Consider the following 24,473-nt stretch of genomic DNA (forward strand, 5'->3'; position numbering starts at 1 on the left):
GACCCGATTTCGTTCGCTTCCCTGAGGGTCTTGCGGCCATTTTCCTTACTTCCCCCCCTCCCCTTCCTTCTTCATTACCTTGTCTTGGTTCCCGCTCCGTTTTCCCGGGCTTCTGCTTCACAGATCTCTTCAGGCGCCGAGATCTCACGCTACATAGCGAGATTCTCGGGCGCCATCTTGGTTCTCCCAGTCACCTTATTGGACGCTTAGGGTGTAGAGGGAGGAGTCTTGTCCCTGCTTTCTCCCCGCTCTGCTCCGTTCGTTCACTTCGGTCTCCGGATCTGATTGTACATCACTGTAGTTCTTCAGCGCCGATTTATATTCCTATCTGTTGGGGTGACTTACTCCTTCAGGTTTTTCCCTCATCATGTCTAACGTCCCTGTGTCCCCAGCCAGCTCTATTCAGGTGAGACACTCAGGTCAGGTTTCACCATCCCCTCCTCATAGGGTTAATGAAGCCTCTGCTCAGGAGTTACAGGCTGCTAGTTTACAGCAGTCTATTTCTGAAGCTATAGTAGCCGCTATGGGTTCTGTGTCAGTATCGTTATCTCATTCTATATCCCAAGCCCTGAGGGCTCAACCTATTATTGACATGCCCCCTCCTGCCTCCAGAACACATGTGAATGTGGGCTCTGTCCCATCTAATGAATGCGCGATCAAGTCGCGTAAAAGAGCTAATCCGCGCCGGGCAGAAAGGGTGCGATCATGGAAAACCGCCCGGTCCCAACCGGAGCCGGTTTCTGATTCAGACGCAGAGTCTGTTGAGGAGGCTTATGATGATGGATCCCACCAGTCTGGTGAGGATGATTTGATTGATGTGGCAGTTGATCCTGCTATTGAGGATGACCCGTCTAATGAAACGGGGATGGGTTTAAACCCTCTGGAGTCTGACAAAGACGCAATACTAGATCCCATGGGTGACCCTCTATTCAATCCTGACCAATTGCACCACCCGAGATCCTCTGAGTGGCTTCCGGCCACTCATGTGGCTCAGTACCTGGAAGCAAGGATCCGTACTCCTCTCTCCAAAGAGGCGCGCAGTAAGCTACGGGCTGAATGTCCGCGACCCCTGATTCCTCACAGGATATGTGAAACCCCAAGCGTGGACCCTAAGGTGGTTCAATTTCTTGCTAAGACGGGGTTCAACCCGCGCAAGGGGTTGGACTCAGCTCTGAAGGCTTGCCAGGACAAGCTGCTTGATTTGACTGGGCCTTTAGCCAAAATCTTTGATCTCGCTGAATCTGCTAGAGCAGCGGGCACACAAGTTGACCCTGAGGCCCTCAGTGGCTGGGCCCAAAGGGCTATTTGTATGGCGGGCAATGTGAACACTTCAATTGCCATAGAAAGGAGAAAGGCCATTTTAATGAAGATTGAGCCCAAATTGGCCAATTTATCCCTGTCAGAATCTGGGAAAGAGGCGCAAGGCCTTCTCTTTGGTGACCCATTCATAAAAGAATTGGGAAAGTATCTGGGTGCTTTTACGGCCCTTGATAAGGCGCAAAGCTCCATGCGCCGCGTTTTCCAAACACGTTTTTCCTCCAGGGCCGGCAGTCTTAGGGGCCATCTGTCCGGCCGATCCAATTTCCAGCCCAGAGGTACGGGCCGTGGCTCCTTTAATTACCGCCAGTCGCTGCAGGACTCCAAGTACCAACCTACTTTCTTCCCGTCCCGCGGAGGTCCTTCTCGCTTCAGAGGGTTCCGAGGCGCTTCTGGATCAAGACGCCCATATGGTAAGTCGTCTTTGTGTGTCGTCTCTGATTTCCCAGCGGGTTGGGGGAAGACTCCGTCTCTTTTCCCGTGTGTGGTCAAGCATCACCTCAGACCAGTGGGTTCTTTCTACGGTCCGGGGTTTTACCATCGAACTGATATCCACCCCAAAGGACCTTCCCACTATTCTATGGGGTCCAGTTTCAGACCAAACGCTCCTGCATTCAGAACTCTCATCCCTTCTATTCAAGGGGGCCATAGAATTGTCTCCCGACCCCACTCGGGGGTACTGAGCAGTATCTTCCTGGTACAGAAGAAAGGTGGCCAATTCCGACCAGTCATAAATCTCAAACATTTGAATGTCTTCGTTCGTTACAGACATTTCAAAATGGAGGGCATTCATCTTCTGAGAGATATGCTTCTTCCAAGAGACTGGTTCGTCAAGTTAGATCTGAAGGATGCGTACCTTACGGTCCCAGTAGCACTTTCGTCTCGAAATCTCCTTCAGTTTTTATGGAACGGCCAGACATGGCGGTTTACCTGCCTCCCATTTGGCCTATCTTCCGCCCCATGGTGTTTTACAAAACTCATGAAACCGGTAGTGGCTTGGCTCAGAGCGAGAGGAGTGCGTCTAATCATCTATTTAGACGACATCCTGATCATGGCCCAGAATCCTCCTCTTCTGTTGAATCACTTGGAGATGGCCAAATCCCTTCTTCAGAGGTTAGGTTTTATTCTCAATTTCGAGAAGTCTTGCCTCGTACCAGCCACCACTGTAGAGTTCCTAGGTTTTTCCATAAACTCTTCCGCAAGGAGATTCATCATGCGTTATTGCTCCCACAATTATCTCTCCGTCACCTGGCTCGCCTGATCTGTCTTCTCACTTCTTACATTCAGGCGATATTCCCGGCTCCCCTCCATTATCGTGCTCTGCAGAGACTAAAAATTGCTCACCTGAGAGCGGGAGCCTCATACTCAGATACTCTGGTTCTGGATACGGAGACCAGAGACGAATTGGTGTGGTGGATACACAATTTGTCGGTATGGAACGGCCGGGCTATATTCGGCCCGCAGCCAGATATGGTTATCGAGTCCGACGCCAGTCTGATGGGGTGGGGAGCGCACTGTCAGGGAATCTCCACGGGTGGAGCGTGGTCTCCGGAGGAGTCTCATCTTCACATCAATGCCCTTGAGCTCTTAGCGGGTTCTTTTGCGATCCGCAGTTTCGCTCAGGGTTCGGTTCGGGCGTGTATTCGCCTACGTATATGGACAATGTCTCTGCTGTCCGGTACGTGAACTGCCTGGGGGGAACTCGGTCCAGGGTTTTGTCTTGTCTGGCCAAGGACTTTTGGGAGTTTTGTCTTTCCAACAGAATTTCGGTGGTGGCGGAATACATTCCAGGCCTCCACAACACCTTAGCCGACTGGAGTTCTCGTTACATTTCGGACTCCAGCGACTGGAGGTTGGATCCGAGGGTCTTCCGAGATATTTTATCTCTTTGGGGCCCGTTTTGCATCGATTTGTTCGCATCACGCCTGAACACACAACTACCCAGGTACTTCAGTTGGCGTCCGGATCCGCAAGCGGAGGCGGTGGATGCCTTCCTCCAGAACTGGAGCAACTCTCTCCACTATGCCTTTCCCCCATTCGCACTTATTCCTCGTGTACTCGCTCAGGTTCGTCGCCAGCAGGTGCAGTTAGTACTTTTGGTACCCTTCTGGCAGACACAATCATGGTTTCCTCAGTTACTGAATCTTCTCACGGAGGTACCTCGTCTTCTACCGTTTTTTCCTCAGCTGTTACTCGACCCTTATGGTTGCCAACATCCACTCCTGCTGGACGGATCTCTGCAGCTTCTAGCTTGCCGAGTTTCAGGGGTTCCTGGGATTCCTCTGATTTTTCGGCAGCAACCAAGCAGCTGTTGGAGTCAGCTTGGGCTCCAGGCACTAGACGAGCTATCAGTCTGCGTGGGACGTCTGGGTTCGTTGGTGCGATTCACGGGACTTGGATTCCATACATGCCCCTGTAGCCGCTATTCTTCAGTTCCTCACTTCACTATTTGAGGCGGGTAAAGCTTACCGTACCTTAAACGTATACCGCTCCGCTATTTCATCTAGACATTACGGTTTTGACGGTTGTCCCGCCGGTCAACACCCTTTGGTTTGTAGGTTGTTACGTGGGTCTCGCTTGTCGCGCCCTCCTAGACCTCGTTTCTCTACCACTTGGGATGTCGCTACAGTTCTCCGATTTCTGGAGGGTTGGCCCCTCAACTCTCTTCTGTCTCTTCGGCAGCTTTCAGCCAAGTTAGTGACCCTTCTTTGTTTAGTGTCTTGTAAGCGCGTCTCGGACGTCCGAGCTTTGGACATTGACACGCGTTATTTTACTCCGCAAGGCGTTATGTTCAACATATCTCGGCGCACAAAAACTGGTATTAAGTCGGTTACCTTTCCGTCTTTTCCTTCTTCCCTGCAACTGTGCCCCGTTGCTTGCTTGAGGGAATACGAGTCTCGCACCCTATCTTTTCGCTCTGGGGATTCCCCTCAGTTGTTCATTTCCTTTCGGCGCCCCTTTATCCCGGTAACCAGTGTTACACTTTCCCGGTGGGTGAAGTGGATTCTTTCTCTCTCTGGAGTTGACACTTCCATTTTTACCGCGCATTCGGTGCGTGGGGCAGAGGCTACCTCAATGTCGGTGGCCGGAGCTCGTTTGGAGGATGTCATGAAGTTGGCAGATTGGTCCCGGGTCTCTACCTTTCGGGAATTCTATTTCAGACCTGATCCTCACGTTTTTACCTCCGTCATTGCTCAGCTTTAAACTTGCAAATATGAGCCTCCGTGTCTTGATATAAAATTGAGGATTTTACTAAGTCATGACGTAAAGTCATGATTTTATGAAAGACACGGAGGCGAGTATTTCTCTCCAGTTACATTTTGTTTGCCCTCCCATCTGGTCTGTGGTGTTGTTTCTCTCATATGTTTAATGTATGATATTATTTATCTGTTGTTTCCTTATGCACTGCGGGTTGGTTGGCTGTAATTGTCAGAGAAAACAAAACTTTTTATAGTTTACCACCATGATGTGTTCTTTTTTCTCCCTTCCAGGTTGATTTCACGATTGTCACCAGATTCTCACCTTCCAGAGGTGCCGTTTTGGTTGTTCCGTGGCTGAGGTTCCGGCTGCTGTTCTCCGTTTCAGGTTTCGCTGTTTGAAGACCGCAAAGAAAGAGGAAGTGTCCGGCCAGTGATGCTCCTTATATAGGGACTGAAGGGGTGGAGTTGTTACCATGGTTACTCTGATGGTTTTTTCTTTAATTGTCTTTGCTGCTAAATTTCAGTAAAGAAAGAGTTAAGCAAATACTCGCCTCCGTGTCTTTCATAAAAGCATGACTTTACGCCATGACTTAGTAAAATCCTCAATTGCATTGCATTTTGTGGTGACCGGTCCTCTTTAAGTTTTCCATATGTTCTTATTTCATTCAACCATTGTGTCTATGGACTATGGGGCTGCCGTAAAATCTGTTTCTATTCCGTTCATTGGAGGACACAGGCCCTGCCCATGGGCATAGTTGTTGCCGCTAGGAGGCGGACACTAAGCACACAAAGTGTAAGCTCCTCCCTCTTCAGCTATATCCCTTCCTGCAGGGACCAAGCTAATCAGTTTAGTGCAAAAGCAGTAGGGGAAGCCAGACATAAGAAAATCACATTATGTGCAAAGCCAGAACCACACAGGCCCGAAAAGGCCCATAACAAAAAAACTGGGTGGCAGCTGTGTCCCCTAATGAATGGAAGAGAAACAGATTTTACGGTAAGTTGAAAATATAGTTTTCTCATCCGTCTTATTGGAAGACACAGGCCTTGACCATGGGACGTTCCAGAGCAGTCCCTGAATGTGGGCTTAACTTCAACCTCCCTGCCAATCAGAGAACCGCTGTCTGCTAAACTCTACGCCCCAAAGAAGCGTCAGGAGATGCAAAGGTGTGCACTTTGTAAAACTTGGAAAAAGTATGCAAAGACGACCAGGTCGCCGCCTTGCACACCTGAAGGGACGAAGGCCCGTGATGCACCGCCCAAGAGACCCCCACTGCCCGTGCCGAATGAGCAGTCACCCGGAAGGGCAGGGACCGGTCCTTAACGCGGTACGCTTCCACAATAGCCAAACAAATATCAATCTGGAAACGGAAGTCTTTGACGCTGCCAGACAGATTTTACGGCGAGTACAAAAATCTACTTTTCTTAATGCTTTCTCAATGCTGTTAAGAAAAGCTCAGACAAGGCCCCATAATCATTGAAATTGAATGAAAAAAATCTGCAATCAGAAAATTTAAAAAAAATTTTAAAAAAAAAGGAGACGGCATATTTCCTTTAAAGCGAACATCTTGCTGTCTTATCCTTTTGCCATAAAAGAAGCGCATGAAAAAGCATTTCTTTTTAAAGAACGCAATGGCCAGTTACAGCTGTTGGATTGGTTAGGTATGTATAGGGCAAATGGAGTTTTTTCTAGATAGAAGGTTCCCTTTAAACATGTCTATATAGATGGAAAGGGGCCTCTTCCTATTAACGGTAGTGACAAGTGTTCAACCTTTCTGCTGCTGGTGCAGATTTTAGACAGACAGCTTAAAAGGAGCCAAAGCCAGAAGTGGATTGTGAAGAAATGGGATTTATAAAGGAAGGACTTATATTTCTTCTTCCTGCTGGATCCACTTTTGGCTGCATGTCAAACTACATCAGAAACTGCATGTGTGATTATAACCTAAATCAGAATTCCTGTCTACGGTTAGCAACCAGTCGTGATTCCACAGAAAATGTTATCCCCCACTTTAGGAAAAAGGTATATGCAAATTGTTCTTGCAAATTAAAGCACTCCTGGCAATTTTTCTTTGCACAAATACTGCTACCTCACCACTCATAATTTAGCAGGGTCCTTTATTTCATCCCAGCTCAGGTACATCCACACATTTTGAACTGTTTCATTCTGGGTACCTGCTCATGTGATAATCAGTCACGCCGTCTGGCCAGTGCATGCTTTACTACGACAGTAACATTATCACATCATCATCTATCAAATCCCTCCTGGCAGTCCTCAGACACCTCCCAGCTCCACTCTCCTTGTTCCTTTGTAATGTCCCCATGTACAGTTCATAAGAGTACTGCTGAAGATATTATTTCAGCCTTATTTAAAAGACCAGGAGTGCAGTGATATGTGATATCACTATGTCACTAGGCTGTGTGATATCACTATGTCGATCACATGCCCTAGTTGCAGTTCAGCCCCATTGAAGTAAATGGGGTTGAGCTGCACTACTAAGCACAGCCGCTATATTAGGTACGGCGCTGTGCATGGTAAGCTGTTGGGGGTCCGCAGCACTCACCAGAGCTCCGTTGAGCACCATGGCTGCCTAAAGCAGCCGATTGATGGGTGTGCCGTGACTCAGACTCCTGCCAATAAGATAATGATGTTATCATTATAATCCCTTTAAATGTCATAAAACACCATTCATTCTGTCTCTGCAAACATAAGGCATAATTGGAACTGTAGACTGCATTAGGGGAAGCAAATCACAGAGGAAAACATCTCATAACTGGTGCCTCAACTAAAACAGACATACACAATACATACACAAGAGCCTTGTTCTTTAAGAGTAGCCCATGCTGCACTACATAAGCACTCCAGCAAAAAAGTTTGCCTAAGTTCTGTGCAAACCTATTTTATTATTCATAAAAAAAAAATTAATTACTAATCCCCCACAATCAACATTATAAATTAAGTACACAGTGCCATATAGATTTTGTGATGAATCAAACAGGAAACTAAATTGAAAGACTTTAAAGCGGTTTTCCTATTTATTTTTTTTACATTTCCAGAGAGCAAAGGGCTGTATTAAATACTCATCTTTTCAATGTTTTGCTGCTCCTGCACTGATCACTTGCCGTTCGTTGTTCACATGAACGCTGCAGCCAATCACTAGTGTTGTTCATGCACACATGACCACTGAGGCCAGTGATTGGCTGCAGCGGTCAAGTGAACGATGAATGGCTTGTGACCACTGCGGGCCCAATAGGGAATGAAGCACCAGCCAGGGTGTGGCCGAACATTTAAAAGATAATTGAGGGTTTTTCTGTACTTCATATAGCCCCTTGCTCACTGGCAAAAAAAAAATAAAAAATCTTGCAAAGGACCTTTAAAAATGAATAAACACACCAAAAGTAAATTGCAAAATAGTGTATTACAAGTAAAAAGATCTGAAAACCAATCCTTCAAGGCACCGTATAAGAAATGACTATATAATATGACCGAGATATGTCCCGCTAATTGTAAACCTTTTACATTTTGTGATAGAAAATTCCAGTTCCACAGAACTTTATAAAGTTGCAATGTCCAGAGTCAGAAGTCTGTACAAACAGCATCCAGTCTCATTAATGGCACTTCATCTCAGAGGCTTTGGTTGATCTCCAACTCCTCCTGCAAGGTGGAAGACTGCCAAGCACACCTCATGCGCCAAGGCATCTGCATTGTCCTGTCGATACAAAATAAGAAAAGCAGCTTTACAGGCAACGTTACGTCATGGCCAAACTGTAAAAGTTATTGGGGTCATGCACGAAATGGGGTTACAGAAGCAAGAAAGGACAAAATTGCATTTATGAATGTCTCCTATTTCATTAAAGGGACTGTGCTAGGGTTTCAAGTCCCCCAAGTGGCATGTTACCCAGAGGGGGACTACCTAAAAGTGTTTTAAAGCTGGACAGCCGATTAATCTGAAAGAAGTGCTCTTTTTGTCCAGAAGATACTCACAGTTAAATTAAAGGGGTTATACCATAACTAATGTAAAAAATCATATAGTACATGACAATGTCTTTCTACCAAAGCTAGAACCAGCCCTGTACCTCACATGGATCCAGAGATCTCCCCATTCATTACACTTCTAGATTTATATCAAGCTGACAGCTCAGGGGGAGTGTCTTTTCTGCTGCAGCTCAGGGGGCGTGTCCATGCTCTCCCTATCACAGCTCAGGAGGCAGTTGAAGGATGAAACTGAGCATGTGCGGCCTTCTCAGTGAGCAGGATAAAGAAATAAGAAAAAGAACAAAGAGCAGGTGGCGCTATACAGATACATTTTATTGGATAACTCAGTGGCTATGCTAAATTTTTTATTACAAGCAATTACAAAAGTATTCAGATCTAGGTGCTGGTGAGAAAACTGTAGAATATTTTTCGTGGGACAACCCCTTTAATTAAAATAGCCTTTGTCCTGTGTAAGAAACCCATTCAATAATGTAAGTAGGATGGGTTGTATGCCGCTCAAGGCATCAGTGACAGTAACTGATTGTGGAACACCAAAAAACTCGCCTGATCCACAATCAGTTACTGTGACTGATGCTGCAGCCGTGGTCCATGTCTCCAACATCCTGTCAGCATGAACAGGAACGAAGGAGCGTTAAGCAGTATTAAGACACACACATCTTGAGCAGCACGCAACCCATCTTACGTACATTACAGGACATATTTGCGGCTATTTAATTAACAACTTTGAGTACCTGCTAGACAAAATGAGGACTTATTGCAAATTAGAGGTGTTCAAGGCTTTATTGGTGCTTGCATGTTTATCGTGACTTATTCTTCTATTCCTGGAGAACCCTTCAATATTAAATTCAAGGAATACTAAATGTTAAAGCCATCTTGTGGTTAAGGGATAAGTTTTAGTGGCACAATCCCCTTAATAATGCATCTGCGTCTCTTTAATTCATAAATTATTTTATTACGTTTCCTAGGGTACCATACGTACAGCATTGTAACATGCCTATTAGCAAAATACTGACAGGAACCCTATTAGGCCCTGCCACTAGCAGCAGCTAAAAGGTGCACTAAAATGCCAGGCATGGTTAGGACCCCAGCTTACATGGCAATCCATCGATACCCTATGTTCACACCACAGGGGGTTGATGGGGGTGTCAGTTACCCAGTCAAACACCTTGCATGTTGCGGCTGCTTTTTACCATGGCATCTTAGAGGTTAGATGCCCAGGAATGGAGTTATCTCCAATCTCAGCCACTGAAGTGGGAGCATGGCAGTGTATTACAGCCAGCTCCTGCTGCACATGGCACATGCAAAGCTCCTGTGCTCAGGTCATCCTATGGACATATCTGTACATCCATTTGCGGGAAAACACTGCATAAAAACACGTATAGTTACATCTATTGGCAGCAAAAGGTTCAAGTATTCAACAGGTTTCCTATTACCAATACAACAAGGCTAAAAAATGTATAAAAACATAAATGGTAAACCAATGTCTTTTCCTTATGTTGTCTGGTCTCACCTGGGTGTCCGCCTCAGCATATACACGGACTACATCTTCAGTTCCTGAAGGACGCACAAATGCTCTGGACATATTGTACCCCTTGACAAGCACGTCAATGTTCTCCTGCAATCCTGGTGGTTTTACAGTACGTCTCTCAGCATCTGTTGTGTCTATTACTTTTCTATCTGCCACCTATAGAGCAAGAAAATTATTTCATCAAGATTCCCTGGGATGTAGAGGAAATGCTTACTTCAAGATACACACCTAAGATCACCCATGGCTACTACTTTTTTTTTTTTACTTTCAGCGTGAATGGGATTTCATGTAAAATCCTCCATGATAAAAATGGACAATGGCCTATAACTGCTTATCCCTTTTCGTCATAGAAATAAGCCCATCTCATACCCTAGGGGCATATCGCTAGGATATGCCACCAATGTCTGATAGGTGCAGGTCCCACAAATATCCACGATATGCTACGTTCTAGTCAATGGCTAAAATGTGTATAAAGAGAGAGTCCAGTGAGGAGATAGGAAGTGAAGAACACAACGCAGCTGTGTAGGACGGTAGATATGTTCATATCCCTTGACTTATAATAGTGTGCACATGTATATCTATGTGTTTTGTATATGTTTAGTTGGTCTAGTTTATTTCATGTTGGGTTATTGTGATGTTACATCTACTGTCTTTAATGCATGCTTAATTAAAACCTGAAAAGGAGGCATAGACTTATTTACCATGTGATCTAAGACCTTTGGGTGTCATCACTAAAAGTTGTTGACTGGAGGTAACTGATGTGGTTCTGACTCCTTAAAGGGGTTGTGTCATCTCAGACAATGGGGGCATATCTCTAGAATACGCCCCCATTGTCTTACAGGTGTGGGTCCCAGCGGTGGGACCCGCACCTATATCGGGAACAGAGCCCCGCAAGGTGGTGGCTGGAGGACTCCGGTCCGGCCACCACCAAGCGCTCTCCACATAGAAGTGAATGGGAGCATAACGCGCATGATCACCGCTCCCATTCACTTCTACAGGCCTGATGGAAATAGCCGAGCCAGCGCTTGGCTATTTTCGGCAGCCTCCTAGAAAATGAATGGAGGGCGGCTACGCATGCGCAGTGCACCCTCCACCACTTTCGGGGCTCCGTTCTCGATATAGGTGCCCGCACCTATCAGACAATGGGAGCATATCCTAGAAATATGCCCCCATGATCTGTGATGAGACAACCCCTTTAATATCCAGCTATAGCTGTAGGTAGCCATGTGCGATTAGCATGTGAATACAAACATCTATAAACTGGGGTAACAATCTCTAGTTAGACTGCGAATGATTCTAGAGGGGCTGTCTCAGTACAAGAACCTCTGTCCATATGCCTCATAAGGGTATATGGGCATGATATAGGGGTATTCCCCCTCTGGAGGAGAAATTCAGCCATGTAGTACATGGACAGTCACTCATCTCAATGGCTGCCATGTAAAATGCCTGGCTGACAGTGGCAAGATCAGCCAGGGGTGACAGGAGTGAGACTCAGGACAATCAGCTGATGGCTCTGGGGCAAGGATTTTGAAAGGGGTAGTCTTTGTCGAAACTGACTGCTGGGACTCCCACCAATCCCAAGAACAGGGGTCCCGATCCCTCATACGGATGCAGGAGTAGGTTGAGCATTTACACTGTTGGTCTTTTCATGATCTATTTGACTGCTTCAGCAGTGCCATGAAGAATGAATGGAGTGGCAGGGCGCACTCGATCTGCTGCTACGTTAGGACAGGGGAACTGGACCCCTCTTTTTGGGATTGGTGGGGGGCCCAGCAGTCAGACCCCCTCAACGATCATGGCACAACCTCTTTAAGCTAATAATCAGTCAACCTGATTTACATTAAAATGTGAAATATAGCACAAGTTACAATAAACTGTACAAAACAAGGAACCAAATACTGAATGAAATAACAGCATTTAAGTGACCGACTAACCGTTACTTTCAGCTGGCGATTTGGAAGATCGGAATAAATTTCATCCCACTTTTGTACAGTGAGACTCTTGAGTAAAAGGATGGCTTCGATGACCAACATGTCAGAGATGGCATCTCCCACTGTCTGGAAACACAAGATGAACAGAGAAATGCATATATCTGCTGAGAAGGTGCTTCTGTCCATGTAGCAATGAGGTAGCAAAAATCTACGCCATATTGTACACGTTTTGCGGTTTACTCACAGTGGAACGCGGCAGGTCTGCCCTGTGTGAACGGACCTCAACTACTGTCTACAGAAATCTTTCTTACCTGATTAATGAGATTGATGACATGTTCAAGCGTCTGGGCAGCTTTTTTTGATTCTTCATTGGCTCCTGCACTGGTCAGATGTCTAATCTGCTCTTCAGCGGTTTTACTGAACAGTACCTGAAAGATATAAGCAGTGTCTCACATCTGTAATCATGACGGCAGCAACCACCTTGTACATCGTGTTGATTTATCGAAGAGGTTGTCATTAGTGATGAGCGAATTTCATACTTTGAAATTCGTTTTCTGTTCCGGTTGTGGTATTCCGTTACCACGGACCATAACGCAATTCCATGACTGAATACCTTTAGAGGCATTCCGTTGTTCATTCCGTCATTATAGAAGTCTATGGCCTGCAGAACGGATCCGTCTGGTTTCCGTTATGCTGGAGTAACGGAGTCCATAGCGCAATTCACATTATACCACAACCTGAACCGAAAACGAATTTCAAAATATGAAAGTCGCCCATCCCTAGTTGTCATATCTCTGCCTTTCATGGCCAGAATAGGAAAGACCGCAATAAACACCGGCCAGGGGAGGCGGAGGTATGGAAAAGGCCAAGCAGCCGGCGCTCCACTGTTTCCGTAACTGCCATAGTAATAAATAGGAGCTTCACAAACGGCATAGCCCAGCAAGCTGCACTGTTTCCATAACTCAGGAGCTATGAAAACAGCAGATTTCCTGTGCTACACAGTTTGCATAGCTCCAACTCGGATATGGGAGTTACAGAAACAGCAGAGCATAAGCCACACCAAAGTTTCCGTAATTCCGGCCACCCCCGGCTGGCACTTACCGTAGTTATTCCCATGAAAGGCTAAGATGGGATAAACCCCTTTATAACTACAGTCGCCAACCAGGAGGGGATTGTCGGAGTGTTTCCTGCCAGGAATTCACTGAAATACCAGGGAAAGCCAGCAGCATGTCCTCATTTCCCCTGCAGGTATATGATATTCCATACAACTCCTAAATGCACCATACTGTAGATCTTGTGATAAAAGGGAGTAGGGGACATCATTTTCCTAGCCCAAACTCAATTTGGCATTGGCTACAACGCATAGCTGAAAAACTGCTATGTAATGTACATTATGTGCAATATGATCCTGACAAAGCCCTTTCCTGGCGAAACGCGCGTCGAGGTATAGCTCTGTCCAGACATCCGGTAACTCGTGCACTCCTATTTTCATCTATAGTATTCTTATGTGGTTGCTATTTTTTTTTATTATTTCTTTTCATATGCTACCGTTGCCATGTCCTCGCTCTATTTACATCCTCTACTTGTGACCTAGCCTTCTTTTTATCATTGCAGGCTGGACACTATTATCTTTATGGGCTGGTAGACACGGCACGGGTGGCAGCTTATATAATATTAACTTAGGAAATGCATTTTGCTATATGTTACTCTGGTTAATTTTACATAAGACCTACCAAAGTGTGGTTTAGCACTTCGGATGTTCTGGTTTGTTCCCCTGTCAGTACGGTGCATGTGAGGGTGGGGACCGTTGCTCCGATAGACGGGGCGACCCTTCCCCCCATGACCATGTGCCGTATGTTATTGTATAATCATCTCATGTATTAATAAAACTACATATATTTTATATGAGCGTTTTCCTCATTTTTTGTGGGGTTATTGGTTTGGTTCTTTTGGTCACAATATGATCTTGCATACTACTTACCGTTCCATGACCGTTTGCTTCAAAATAAACTCCAATATCAAACTCTTGTGCTTTATGATGCAGATGCTTAACACCAGTTTTTGCACAGTATACAGGAACCTGATAAAATATTTAAAAAAGTAAATATCTTAAAAAAACATAGGGGGTCATTTACTAATCTGAAATATGGCTAAATTAGGCGGATTTCAGGCACAGATGGCAGCGCAACGGTTAGCTGCGCCGATATCTGCGACTTTTCCCCGCTCACGCCGGGTGTAAAGTTGTAGGCATGGTGTGGGCGGGGAAGGGGACGGCAGGTCATCTTATTTACTATTTCCTACGCCTGTTTTAGACCTAAAAAATGGTCTAAATGTAAGACAGCTAGGAAGTTATCTTACATTGACTGACGCTGGATGCGCTGAAGTTATGGAGAGGCCTGCGACTGTTCATAACTTTGGCGGATCCGCCACCAGCTATGGGCCTTTATTAAGTGTTGTGTCTAAAATGCTGGTCTTAATAAACAGTGATGGCTAGTTCGCCATGTTCGCCCGCGAACACATGCGGGCTGCCATCTTAACTCACAAGTCCGGCGAGGCACAGGTAAGTCCTTACCTGTGCCTGTGCACGAGCCGGTGTGAAACAAATGCGGTCACCGGGAGCAGGCAGTTCCGAGAACAGCCGCCGGGGGCCTTCACCGGGCTGTTCTCGGAACTGCCTGCTCCCGGTGACCGCATTTGTTTCACACCGGCTCCCGGCACAGGTAAGGACTTACCTGTGCATCGCCGGACTTGTGAGTTAGGATGGCAGCCCGCATGTGTTCGCGGGAGAACTGGCCATCACTGTTAATAAATATGCCCCATAATGCCTTCACAAGAACCAACAGAAACTATCTGCATTTGGTACAGCAGCCGCCAGATGGTGGGTGATTTCTGGATTGTTTATTAGGCTCATAGCTGTAGTTACACAGTTATATTATCTTCTGCATTTCCTTAAGTATTAGGGGACGAGCAGAATTTTGGGAGTGGACAGCCGTGGGCAAGCCGAGAAAGGACATGTCCCTTCTCAGCGCAGCCGTGGCTTTAAGCCACCGCTCCGCAATCCTCAGTGCTGCCTCCCATTGAGATGTACGGGAGGCAGAGAGGACACAGCCTTTGGCCGTGTGAACATCTCCTTACAGCATTTCTCAGTTACCGTATTTTTCACTTTATAAGACGCACTTTTTTTCCCCCAAAAGAGGGGGGGAAATGACAGTGCGTCTTATAAAACGATGGTTGACTTTTTTTTACAGGGCTGACACGGATGTATCGCCGGCCGCTATGCTGCACAGTGTGGCCGGCGATACATCAGTCACAGTGCGGGGAGGGAGGAGGGGCTGGAGGCAACTCACAGCGGGGCCCGGTGCAGTCACTGTAGTACATCGGGCCCCGCGCACAGAAGTCTCTTTGTATGTAAAATCTTTCATTAATCCTTTATACCGTAAATCGCTCTCCTTTTGATAAACTTTACTAGCCTAATCGCCTGCATCAGTACTCACTATGAATGTAGCGTGCGGTCCAGCCGGCGTGTGACTGACGTCACGCTCCTCCCACTTTATTAATGAAGCAGGAGCAGGATGAAGTCATGCGCCGGAGGGACCGCACGCTACATTCATAGTGAGTACTGATGCAGGCGATTAGGCTAGTAAAGTTTATCAAAAGGAGAGCGATTTACGGTATAAAGGATTAATGAAAGATTTTACATACAAAGAGACTTCTGTGCGCGGGGCCCGGTGTACTACAGTGACTGCACCGGGCCCCGCTGTGAGTTGCTTCCAGCCCCTCCTCCCTCCCCGCACTGTGACTGATGTATCGCCGGCCACACTGTGCAGCATAGCGGCCGGCGATATATCAGTGTCAGCTAGTTTATCAAAAGGAGAGTGATTGATTCAGGATTAAATAAATATTTTACATACAAAGAATAAAATACTGTAATGCTGTGAAACATAGGGCCATGAGGGGGACCAGCATAAGATGCTATATGTGTGTGACCCACACATATAGCATCTTATGCTGGCCCCCCTCATGGCCCTATGTTTCACAGCACACATCCCCCATAACAGTGCATCATCCATAGGACCCCCCCATAACAGTGCATCATCCACAGATTCCCCCCCATAACAGTGCATCATCCATAGATCCCCCCCATAACAGTGCATCATCCACAGATTCCCCCCCCCCATAACAGTACATCATCCATAGATCCCCCCATAACAGTGCATCATCCACAGATTCCCCCCCCATAACAGTGCATCATCCATAGATCCCCCCCATAACAGTGCATCATCCATAGATCCCCCCCATAACAGTGCATCATTCACAGATTCCCCCCCCATAACAGTGCATCATCCATAGATCCCCCCATAACAGTGCATCATCCACAGATTCCCCCCATAACAGTGCATCATCCACAGATCCCCCCCATAACAGTGTGTCATCCACAGATCCCCCATAACAGTGTCATCCCCAGACCATTAGTTCAAAATCCACCAAAAGCACACCTTTTGGTTCAAAATAATTTTTTTCTTATTTTCCTCCTCAAAAACCTAGGTGCGTCTTATAAAGCGAAAAATACGGTATATTTTGTAAATATTTTTAGGTAAAATAAGAAATAAAATCTTTCATCTCTGAATAGAACATGCAGGTCCAGTTACCTTCATAACTTCTTCCAAGTAACGAGTGGAGCTGCCATTTGCATAGGCCGTTTGGACAACTCCCATATTAAGCTTTAAATCAACCTGCAATAACCCAACAAATAACAATTCATATAGTGATTTAATTATCCCGTCTGTAAAAAAACTTAGCAAGTATAGGGAGCAGGACATGTCAGTGATAGTGTGTAACACCATATATAAAATACTGTATAATGCAGAAATCATTCAGTCCTAGAACTAGTATTCATTAGTGTGGACATGGATTTTAGGCACTGCCTGCTTATTTGCTTTGATAGATCAGGCACTAATTTATACATTTTATATGAAAAGTGTCTGCATCTAATACAGATTTTTTTAAAGCGTTCGTTCACTAACAAGGTTGTCTGATCCTGACAGGCTTTTATTTACATGGCTGCAGCAGTGATGTGCTCACCTACCCCATGTGACTGCTGCAGCCAATCACTGGCCTCCGCCTTGAGACCGCTAAGGTCAAAGATTGGCTGTAGCAGTTATTTGGGGTGTAAAGGCACATCACCGCGGCAGCCATGTAAACAAAGCCCAGCGGCGAGGACTGCTTGAGCGAAGAAGGATTGAACCAGTGACTATCGGATTTTTATTTTAAAACATTCCCAACTTTTTGCCTATTTTTTGATTACTTCAGACACAAAATCATAATTCAGGACAGAGTGCAACTTTGTGATATACAGGGCCAGGTAGATGCCTTGGAAATATGGAAGGTCGCATCTTGTCCAGTAAGTACTCTTCTATTGTGCATATTCTATAAATCTACTTTGCGCCTCCTAGCAATCCCACAGTCTGTAAACAGATGCAGGACCATGTGCGTGTCCTTCGGGGCACCGTTTACAGAATTTAGGAGGCTTTTAAAGGACTGATTCAAAGTCCTCAATGGAACCTAGTATAGGCAGCAGCACTTGTTCTTTTTCAATATACTTTCCAACAAGATCCAAAGTGCAAGGCCTATCAATTGAAAGACCTGAAAACTATTCATCTGGACCAAAATGTCACATTGTATGGATCACCTTCACTAAGAGTTCCTTGATAAAGGTGCTTATCAGTGTGGCAATCTTATCCCCATCTAGAAGGTGGAAGCGATCGTCACTGTCCATGTAGTAGTATACAATGCGGTCAGCATCGCCATCAAATGAGCAGCATCGCTCTCCAGGCTTCATATCCATACCTAAAGCCACAGAAGCAGGGAGAATACATATTTAAAAGACATACATGACAAAAAACCCACTGGCAGAAGCTACAAGTATACTTAGTTTACCCTACCTATAGCCACCACTAACAACCTGTGTAAGACATCTAGAAATTAGATTCACACAACTTGAGATGTATGTTATGTAGGGCTTCAAGAAAATTTTGTGAATTTCTTTAATTCAATAATTAGTTACATATGCAGCAGTGAACAGTCTAGAGACATGTTTCCAAGTTCTGCTTGTCTTCACCTTCAGGAGGTTTCTGCTGCACCTTCACATAGTCTGCTCCGCACGCATGGTTTAATTTCCCTTTAGAGCCATCATTGAACAGCTGTAAGGAGAGCATGGACTGAAGATGTTCTTCCATCTCCTTTATCTTCAAAGCACCAATGCCATTCGCTCCATCTATGCTCAAGCACTTCTGTCCCACTCCACCATCAGGAGACTAAAGACACCATTGAAAATTAATCAGTGTTATTGAAATAAAATATCAGTGTTTCAATATATTTTACTGTCCATGAAAGGTTGTCATGAATAGGTCAGTACCTGTTTGACTAAAGCATAAAATGCCTTTGACAGTTTTTGGTAATATCCTTCAACAGTTGGTTCTCCATATCTTCCATCTGTATTGCGACAGCAAACAATGTAGTGCAGCTGCGGTGTGGTCACCAGGCCATAATCTGAAGACACAACATCGGAAGAACATTAATAACACTGAGTGCTGCAATAAGACTTAAAGGGCTCAGAGTGGGTTAAAAAAAATCAAGCATGTGACACCTCACCGATCACAGTTGTCCTGGTTCTGACAATTACCAAGTCTCAACTGGTCCCTGCTTCCTGGTCCTGTCTGAATGAACAGGCATCTCCCTGCATTTCCTGTGTGTCAAAACAGGACCAGGAAGTAGAAACCAATGGAACTCTGTAACCATCAAAACAGGACCAGGAAGTAGAAACTAATGGAACTCTGTAACCATCAAAACAGGACCAGCAGCAGATTGGTGAAGTGAGGAGCGCTTCTTGTATTTTTTAGGAAATTCTAAACCCTTTGCATACAATTCTTCCACATTGGACACCCCTTTAAAGGGAAATCCAGCAAAACATTGTAACCAATTATAAGAAAGTTCCTCAGACTGCCACGAACACACTTTAAGAGATGTTTTCCAGAGTAAAATATTCATGATATATCCTCAAGATAGGTCTTCAATATCAGATCATTGAGGCTGGGGGTCTGACTCCCTGCAACCCCGTTGATCACCTAGATCCCACAAGATGTCTAGTCCTGTCAATCCGGGAGAGTGGAGGTGGCTAAGGATGCGGAGCTGCTCACAAATTGGTGCTCCAAGGCCTCTGGACGGCCCCTTGGTGCTCCAACTAGCTAATTTGCATATTAATGAAAGCACTGTTTTCTCTGGAACGGTGCATCGCACAGACAAAAAATGAGATATCGTTTTAATCAACATGATCAACCCTCGCAGGCAGTGCTCTTTAAAAGGGTTATCCAGCCTCTTGACCTTTGTCACATTAAAAAACCCACTGATCTGCCAGTAGTCACATTGTTCCAGGCCCCTTCAGAGCATTAGTTTGGTCGCACCCTAGGCCAGACATCCCATTAACCACAAACATTGCATCATGCAGCATTTTACATACCTTGGTATTTGGAGTCAAGAGCCGTAACTCCGTCAATAACCGCAAGGGAAAGGTTTTCACTGCTTGGCCTGCAGATACAGATACGAAAGCAAATCAGAGTCTGGATATACAGTTTATTATCTATGAGCTATAGTATAGTAACATTAGCATATACATATACAAGAACTCCTGCTACTCTGGCACTAATCACAATACAGGCTTTGCAGAAAAGTGCTTCTTAGGGCCCACTTACAGGAGCCGATACACAGGGCAATGACTGAAATCAGTTTAATTAACTACATGTAGATGCAGCAATCACTGCTGCTCTATGGGGATGAATGATCGCTACTATGATTATTTTCCACATACAGTTTCACTGCTTGTCGGCGACACATCCCTGTTTTGTGATTAGCGGGAGGGTAATTATTGTGAACGAGTGCTCCACTGTATGAGGGCTTACATGAATAGAATTCTGCTAGAATATATAAGGAAACTGATATAGTCATACAAAGCATGTAACAATTTAACATAAATGTGCCATTTTTGTCGCAAGATCGTGTGATACATAGGGTCGTCAGTCATGTGACTTTATCTGGTATCCCAGAATCATCACATGGAATGTATATACAGGGTGTCTCCGTATAAAATGAAAAGGGTTTGGCAGACGGTGATTCAATTTTTGACAAAAGCTGTGAGAGAAGGCGTAAACCTGTTAGGCCATGTCAGCAACATTCGGTCATCCTGAATGCAACTTAAAGGGCATCTGTCAGCAGATTTGTAGCTATGAAACTGACCGACCTGTTACATGTGCGCTTGGCAGCTGAAGGCATCTGTGTTGGTCCTTTGTTCGCATACGCCCCCATTGCTGAGAAAAATGATGTTTTAATATATGCAAATGAGCACCCAGGAGCAACAAGGGCGTCGCCATTGCACCTAAAGGCTCCGCTCTCTCTGCAACCGCTGCGCCCTCTGCACTTTCATTGACAGGGCCAGGCATGATCACGTTTACACTGCCTGGCTCTGTCAATCGAAGTGGAGAGCGTGCAGCGGTTGCGGAGAGCTGAGCCTCTAGGTGTAATGACAACGCCCACATTGCTCCTAGAGGCTCATTTGCATATATTAAAACATAGTTTTTCTCAGCTATGCGGGCACATATGAACATGGGACCAACACAGATGTCTTCAGCTGCCAAGTGCACATGTAACTGGTCAGCCAGTTTCATAGGTACAAATCTGCTGACACTGACATTTGGCATTAATGGGAAGGTGGGTATGTGGCATATCAAACTGGTAGAGAATTTTAGCAGACAATCAACGGTGTGCTGTATGTTAACCTAATCTTCTTCATTCTCATGTGAAGACAGTGATTTTTCTTCTGTACAGGCGATGTGAAGAATGGCGTTATCCCTGTCAGAACGTGATGAGACAGCCCTCATTTCCGGTAAATGAAGTACACATGTCATCACAGAAGATTCCAACCAACGCCAACTAAATATTACCCACAGTATAGTAGCCAGACTTCTTACCAAATTCTGAGAAACAGGTTATTTCGCCGATAAACTGTCATCATCTTCTATGATGACACATGTTGGAAATGAGGACAACCTCAACACGCCGTTCTTCACATCACTTGTACAGAAGAAAAGTCACTAAACAAATAAAGGTGTTTTAATGTGAAGCACGCCAGTGTTTTTCTGGCCAAATTCTCTACCAGTTTAATGTGTCACACACCTACCTTCCCATATGAAAAACTGAAGATAGCAGCAATTAAAGATGACCTGATGTTGGTGACATGGCCTAGAAGGTTTCTCCTTCCCCAACTGCTTGTATCTAAAACTGGATCATTGTCTGCCAAACCGTTTTCATTTGATATGCTCTTTTCCTTACTTTGCTGTATATAAGCATGTTTTAGTATCAGCACCAACTATCTATGAGAAAGGACTTCATATGGTCAGAAAAGCATTAGCAGTGCGGTTCTTCCTGTTGTGGACTTCAACTGGAACTAAATAACATCTGTTCCATTTTATGTACTTTGGCTGCTGGATTACATGTATATACAATTTCTCTACATAACATCAGCGCTTTCACACATTGGTATTGGACCCAGGTGAGATGGGCTGTTTTCTCACCAATTCAGCTATGCATCATGGTGAACCTAACCAGAACACTTTGCTGTGCTTACCGGGTATCTCTTCCAATAGCTACACATGACTCATCTTGCATGTTGATGGACTCCTGCTTGATGATGTTGGTCAGAACTGTCTGTAATTCGTGCTCCTCAGCATTCACCAGATTAGTAGCATACAACTCCCATTCCTGAACAAGCATTTCTCCCATGGGATCCACCAGCTTTACTCCATTATCTTCCTAGATAAAAATGGTTTAATGATGTCATCTAGTAGACAAGGATGGAAGAAAACTGAACATAAGCCACTTCCACTGACCTCAGGGTTGTGAGAGGCAGTCACCATAACTCCAATAACAGACTTGGTCTTCTTTGACCTGAGAGCAGCTAGCAAGCCCATGCGATACATAACATGGTCCAGAAGTTCTGCTTTGGTACGGAATCCTGCAGTGCCATACTGGAGAGTAACCCCAGCAGGTTTGGCATGGCGTGTGGATGATCTCAACACAGCTTCCAAATGCATCCTGAAAGACATACAGAACATCAAGAGGGTCAAATCTCTGGTCTGGTGTTCTAGTGTGGCTACAACTAGAAGAAATATAAATGTTGCAGTGTCAGGTTCACTTATTGTTCTGTTTCCTATATACCATTTGGTAATGAATGACGGTTTACTAAGTTCTTCCAAGGTGGCCTGATCAGAGATGAAGAGAAGGTCTTTCTTACTATCTTCTCTTTTTCAGATCTAATATTCATGTGCAAAAAGGTCAGAATGTGAAAAATTCCTGTTGAGGCAGAGGCACTCAACTTGAGGAGACTCAAATGTGGCCCTTGATCCCATCACATATCTGACTATATCACGCAACCAGGGCCTCCACAAGGACACATAGGAGTCATTAACATGGATGGATGTCTGGTCTGTTACTTCTGTAGGTTTTTAACAAAAAACTGGGTTACAAGGGAAAATCTTTTACCAAGTAGATTGTTCTACTCTAGATATGCCCTTGTTTTTACCTCTGACAGAAGTTTTTGACGTATGCCACTGTATAGACATACTGGGGTATATGTCAGCCATTGACTCCCACTGAAATAAAACCTATACCGCGCAGTATAACATCTTTTCTTACTGCGTCCTTCTGAATAGGAAAAACACTGTAGACTACACGTACCGTAAGGTAAGCCCACACATACCGTCCCAACACATGCCAAAAGAAAACGTCAATGTCCATACTGGAGTCAACCAGTGGTGCCCAGGTAGCACTCTGTCACGCCGGATGCTGCTCTAGAAGAGGGGTACACAATGCATGTGTGGTGAAAACACCAGGAGTGCAGGGGACTTCTAATCACCAGAGAGGTGGGAGTACCATAAGTGGAATCCACACCAATCGGATATTTACGGTATGTACTGCTAAGGACGGGAATACACTGCATTGTAGCCCTTGGGAATGGTGGTCCACACTCTAGGAATGTTGCTCTACACCAGGGATCAGCAGCCTCCTGCACTCCAGCGGTTCAGAAACTACTGCTCCCAGAATGCTTCATTCACTTTTATGGGAGTTAGAAGAGCAGCCGAGCAGGTTTGCATGCTGGGAGTTGTAGTTTCACAGTGCCGAAGGTTGCTGATCCCTGCTGTAGACAATGCACAAACCCTTCAGAACCAGACCAGCAAGCAGAGAGGAGTTGCCTGTCATGTTTGCAGAATGACAAAGCTCTGCGGGTGATTACCTCTTCATCCGGGACTTGAAAATCCTCATACGGACACACCCCATGCACCCGACGGTATTTTCAGTCTGCATCCGATCAGCATTTTTAGAGGATCAGATGCGGACCCATTCACTTCAACGGGGTTCAAAAGATGCGGCCAGTACACTGTCCGCATCCACACGTCCGACCGCGGCCACGCAAAAAGATAAAACATGTCCTATCCTTGTACGTTTTACAGACAAGTATTGGACCTTTCTACAGGAGTTTGAAAAAAATGGCGCCATGCACATGGCCTGTATCCAGGTTTTGCAGATCCGTGACTTGTGGATCGCCAAACACATACAGTTATGTACATGGGGCCTTATGATGGGGAATACAGGGCACCAGGGGTGTAGCTATAGGGGAAGCGGCTGCTTTGGGGCCCTGATCCAGAAGGAGGAGGACTAAAGGATTTGGTCGGGGCCCCCTCAACAGTATTACACAATGAAATGATATACAGTGACAGTATAGACGGATGGAACAGCTGCCGGGCCTGGTCTGAGAGAGCGATCTTTACTAGCCATAGGAATGGGGGCGGCATGAAAGGAAGGGGTTGCGAAAAAATTACTGGGAGAGGGGGGACCCATTCAAAAATTTGCTGTGGGACCCAGTCATTTCTAGCTACGCCACCGCAGGGCACACTACACCGCTCTCCCAAACCCGTGCCCTGCTGGTGCAGTGCCAACTGTTACTATAAAGTGTGTATTATCCAGCAGGAGTAGTAAGTAGTACTACTACTCCTTATTATCTTGCTGATATAAGCACCATGTATTCAGTGTAGTTATACCTCACAGCATTTCATCAGGACTATAAATGCCCTCCATACAAGAGACATCCCTGGTGAAGACCAGTAAGCTATGGAATCTCAGACAACCAGTAACATTACTTCCTGATATCTGCATGACAAGCAAACAGTCCCAAGCCATCACACAGGACGGTCTATCCCCCACAACAGGCTGCATCCTGCCCCTACCTCACCTGCTCTCTTCTCCCAGCCAGGAAGGTGACGATCCCCTGGATGACGTAGGCAGACGAGGGACGCAGGAGGGCGGTGACGTCACCAGCTGAAGAGTACGAGTCCCGTCACACGCTGCATTCAGAGTCCTCTGGCTCCGCCCACCGCGCGTGCTGGCTAGGAAGGGGCGGA

At 45.6% G+C, this 24,473-nt stretch overlaps 1 protein-coding gene across 3 annotated transcripts; it reads right to left on the minus strand.

The window, feature by feature from the left end:
• Positions 1-7,436: 7,436 nt before the first annotated feature.
• On the minus strand, positions 7,437-24,446 carry PGM3 (phosphoglucomutase 3). Of its 3 annotated transcripts, none has more exons than XM_040428699.1 (13): positions 24,305-24,446; positions 21,906-22,110; positions 21,644-21,828; positions 19,484-19,551; positions 18,383-18,516; positions 18,086-18,281; positions 17,657-17,814; positions 16,617-16,700; positions 13,949-14,047; positions 12,279-12,395; positions 11,971-12,093; positions 10,019-10,192; positions 7,437-8,221 (listed from the first exon to the last, which is right to left on the minus strand). In XM_040428699.1, the coding sequence occupies exons 2-13, from the start codon at positions 22,107-22,109 to the stop codon at positions 8,132-8,134; spliced, it is 1,632 nt and encodes a 543-aa protein (XP_040284633.1). In that variant the 5' UTR covers position 22,110; positions 24,305-24,446; the 3' UTR covers positions 7,437-8,131. The 3 variants fall into 3 exon arrangements, with proteins under 3 accessions (XP_040284633.1, XP_040284632.1, XP_040284635.1); XM_040428698.1 differs by lacking the exon at positions 24,305-24,446 and adding an exon at positions 23,309-23,434; XM_040428701.1 differs by lacking the exons at positions 7,437-8,221; positions 10,019-10,192; positions 11,971-12,093; positions 12,279-12,395; positions 24,305-24,446 and adding exons at positions 12,402-12,844; positions 13,364-13,375; positions 23,309-23,436 and having other exon boundaries at positions 13,945-14,047.
• Positions 24,447-24,473: the final 27 nt, after the last annotated feature.

The sequence above is a fragment of the Bufo bufo genome, chromosome 4 (genome assembly GCF_905171765.1).
Source record: "Bufo bufo chromosome 4, aBufBuf1.1, whole genome shotgun sequence".
Taxonomy (NCBI): Eukaryota; Metazoa; Chordata; class Amphibia; order Anura; family Bufonidae; genus Bufo; species Bufo bufo.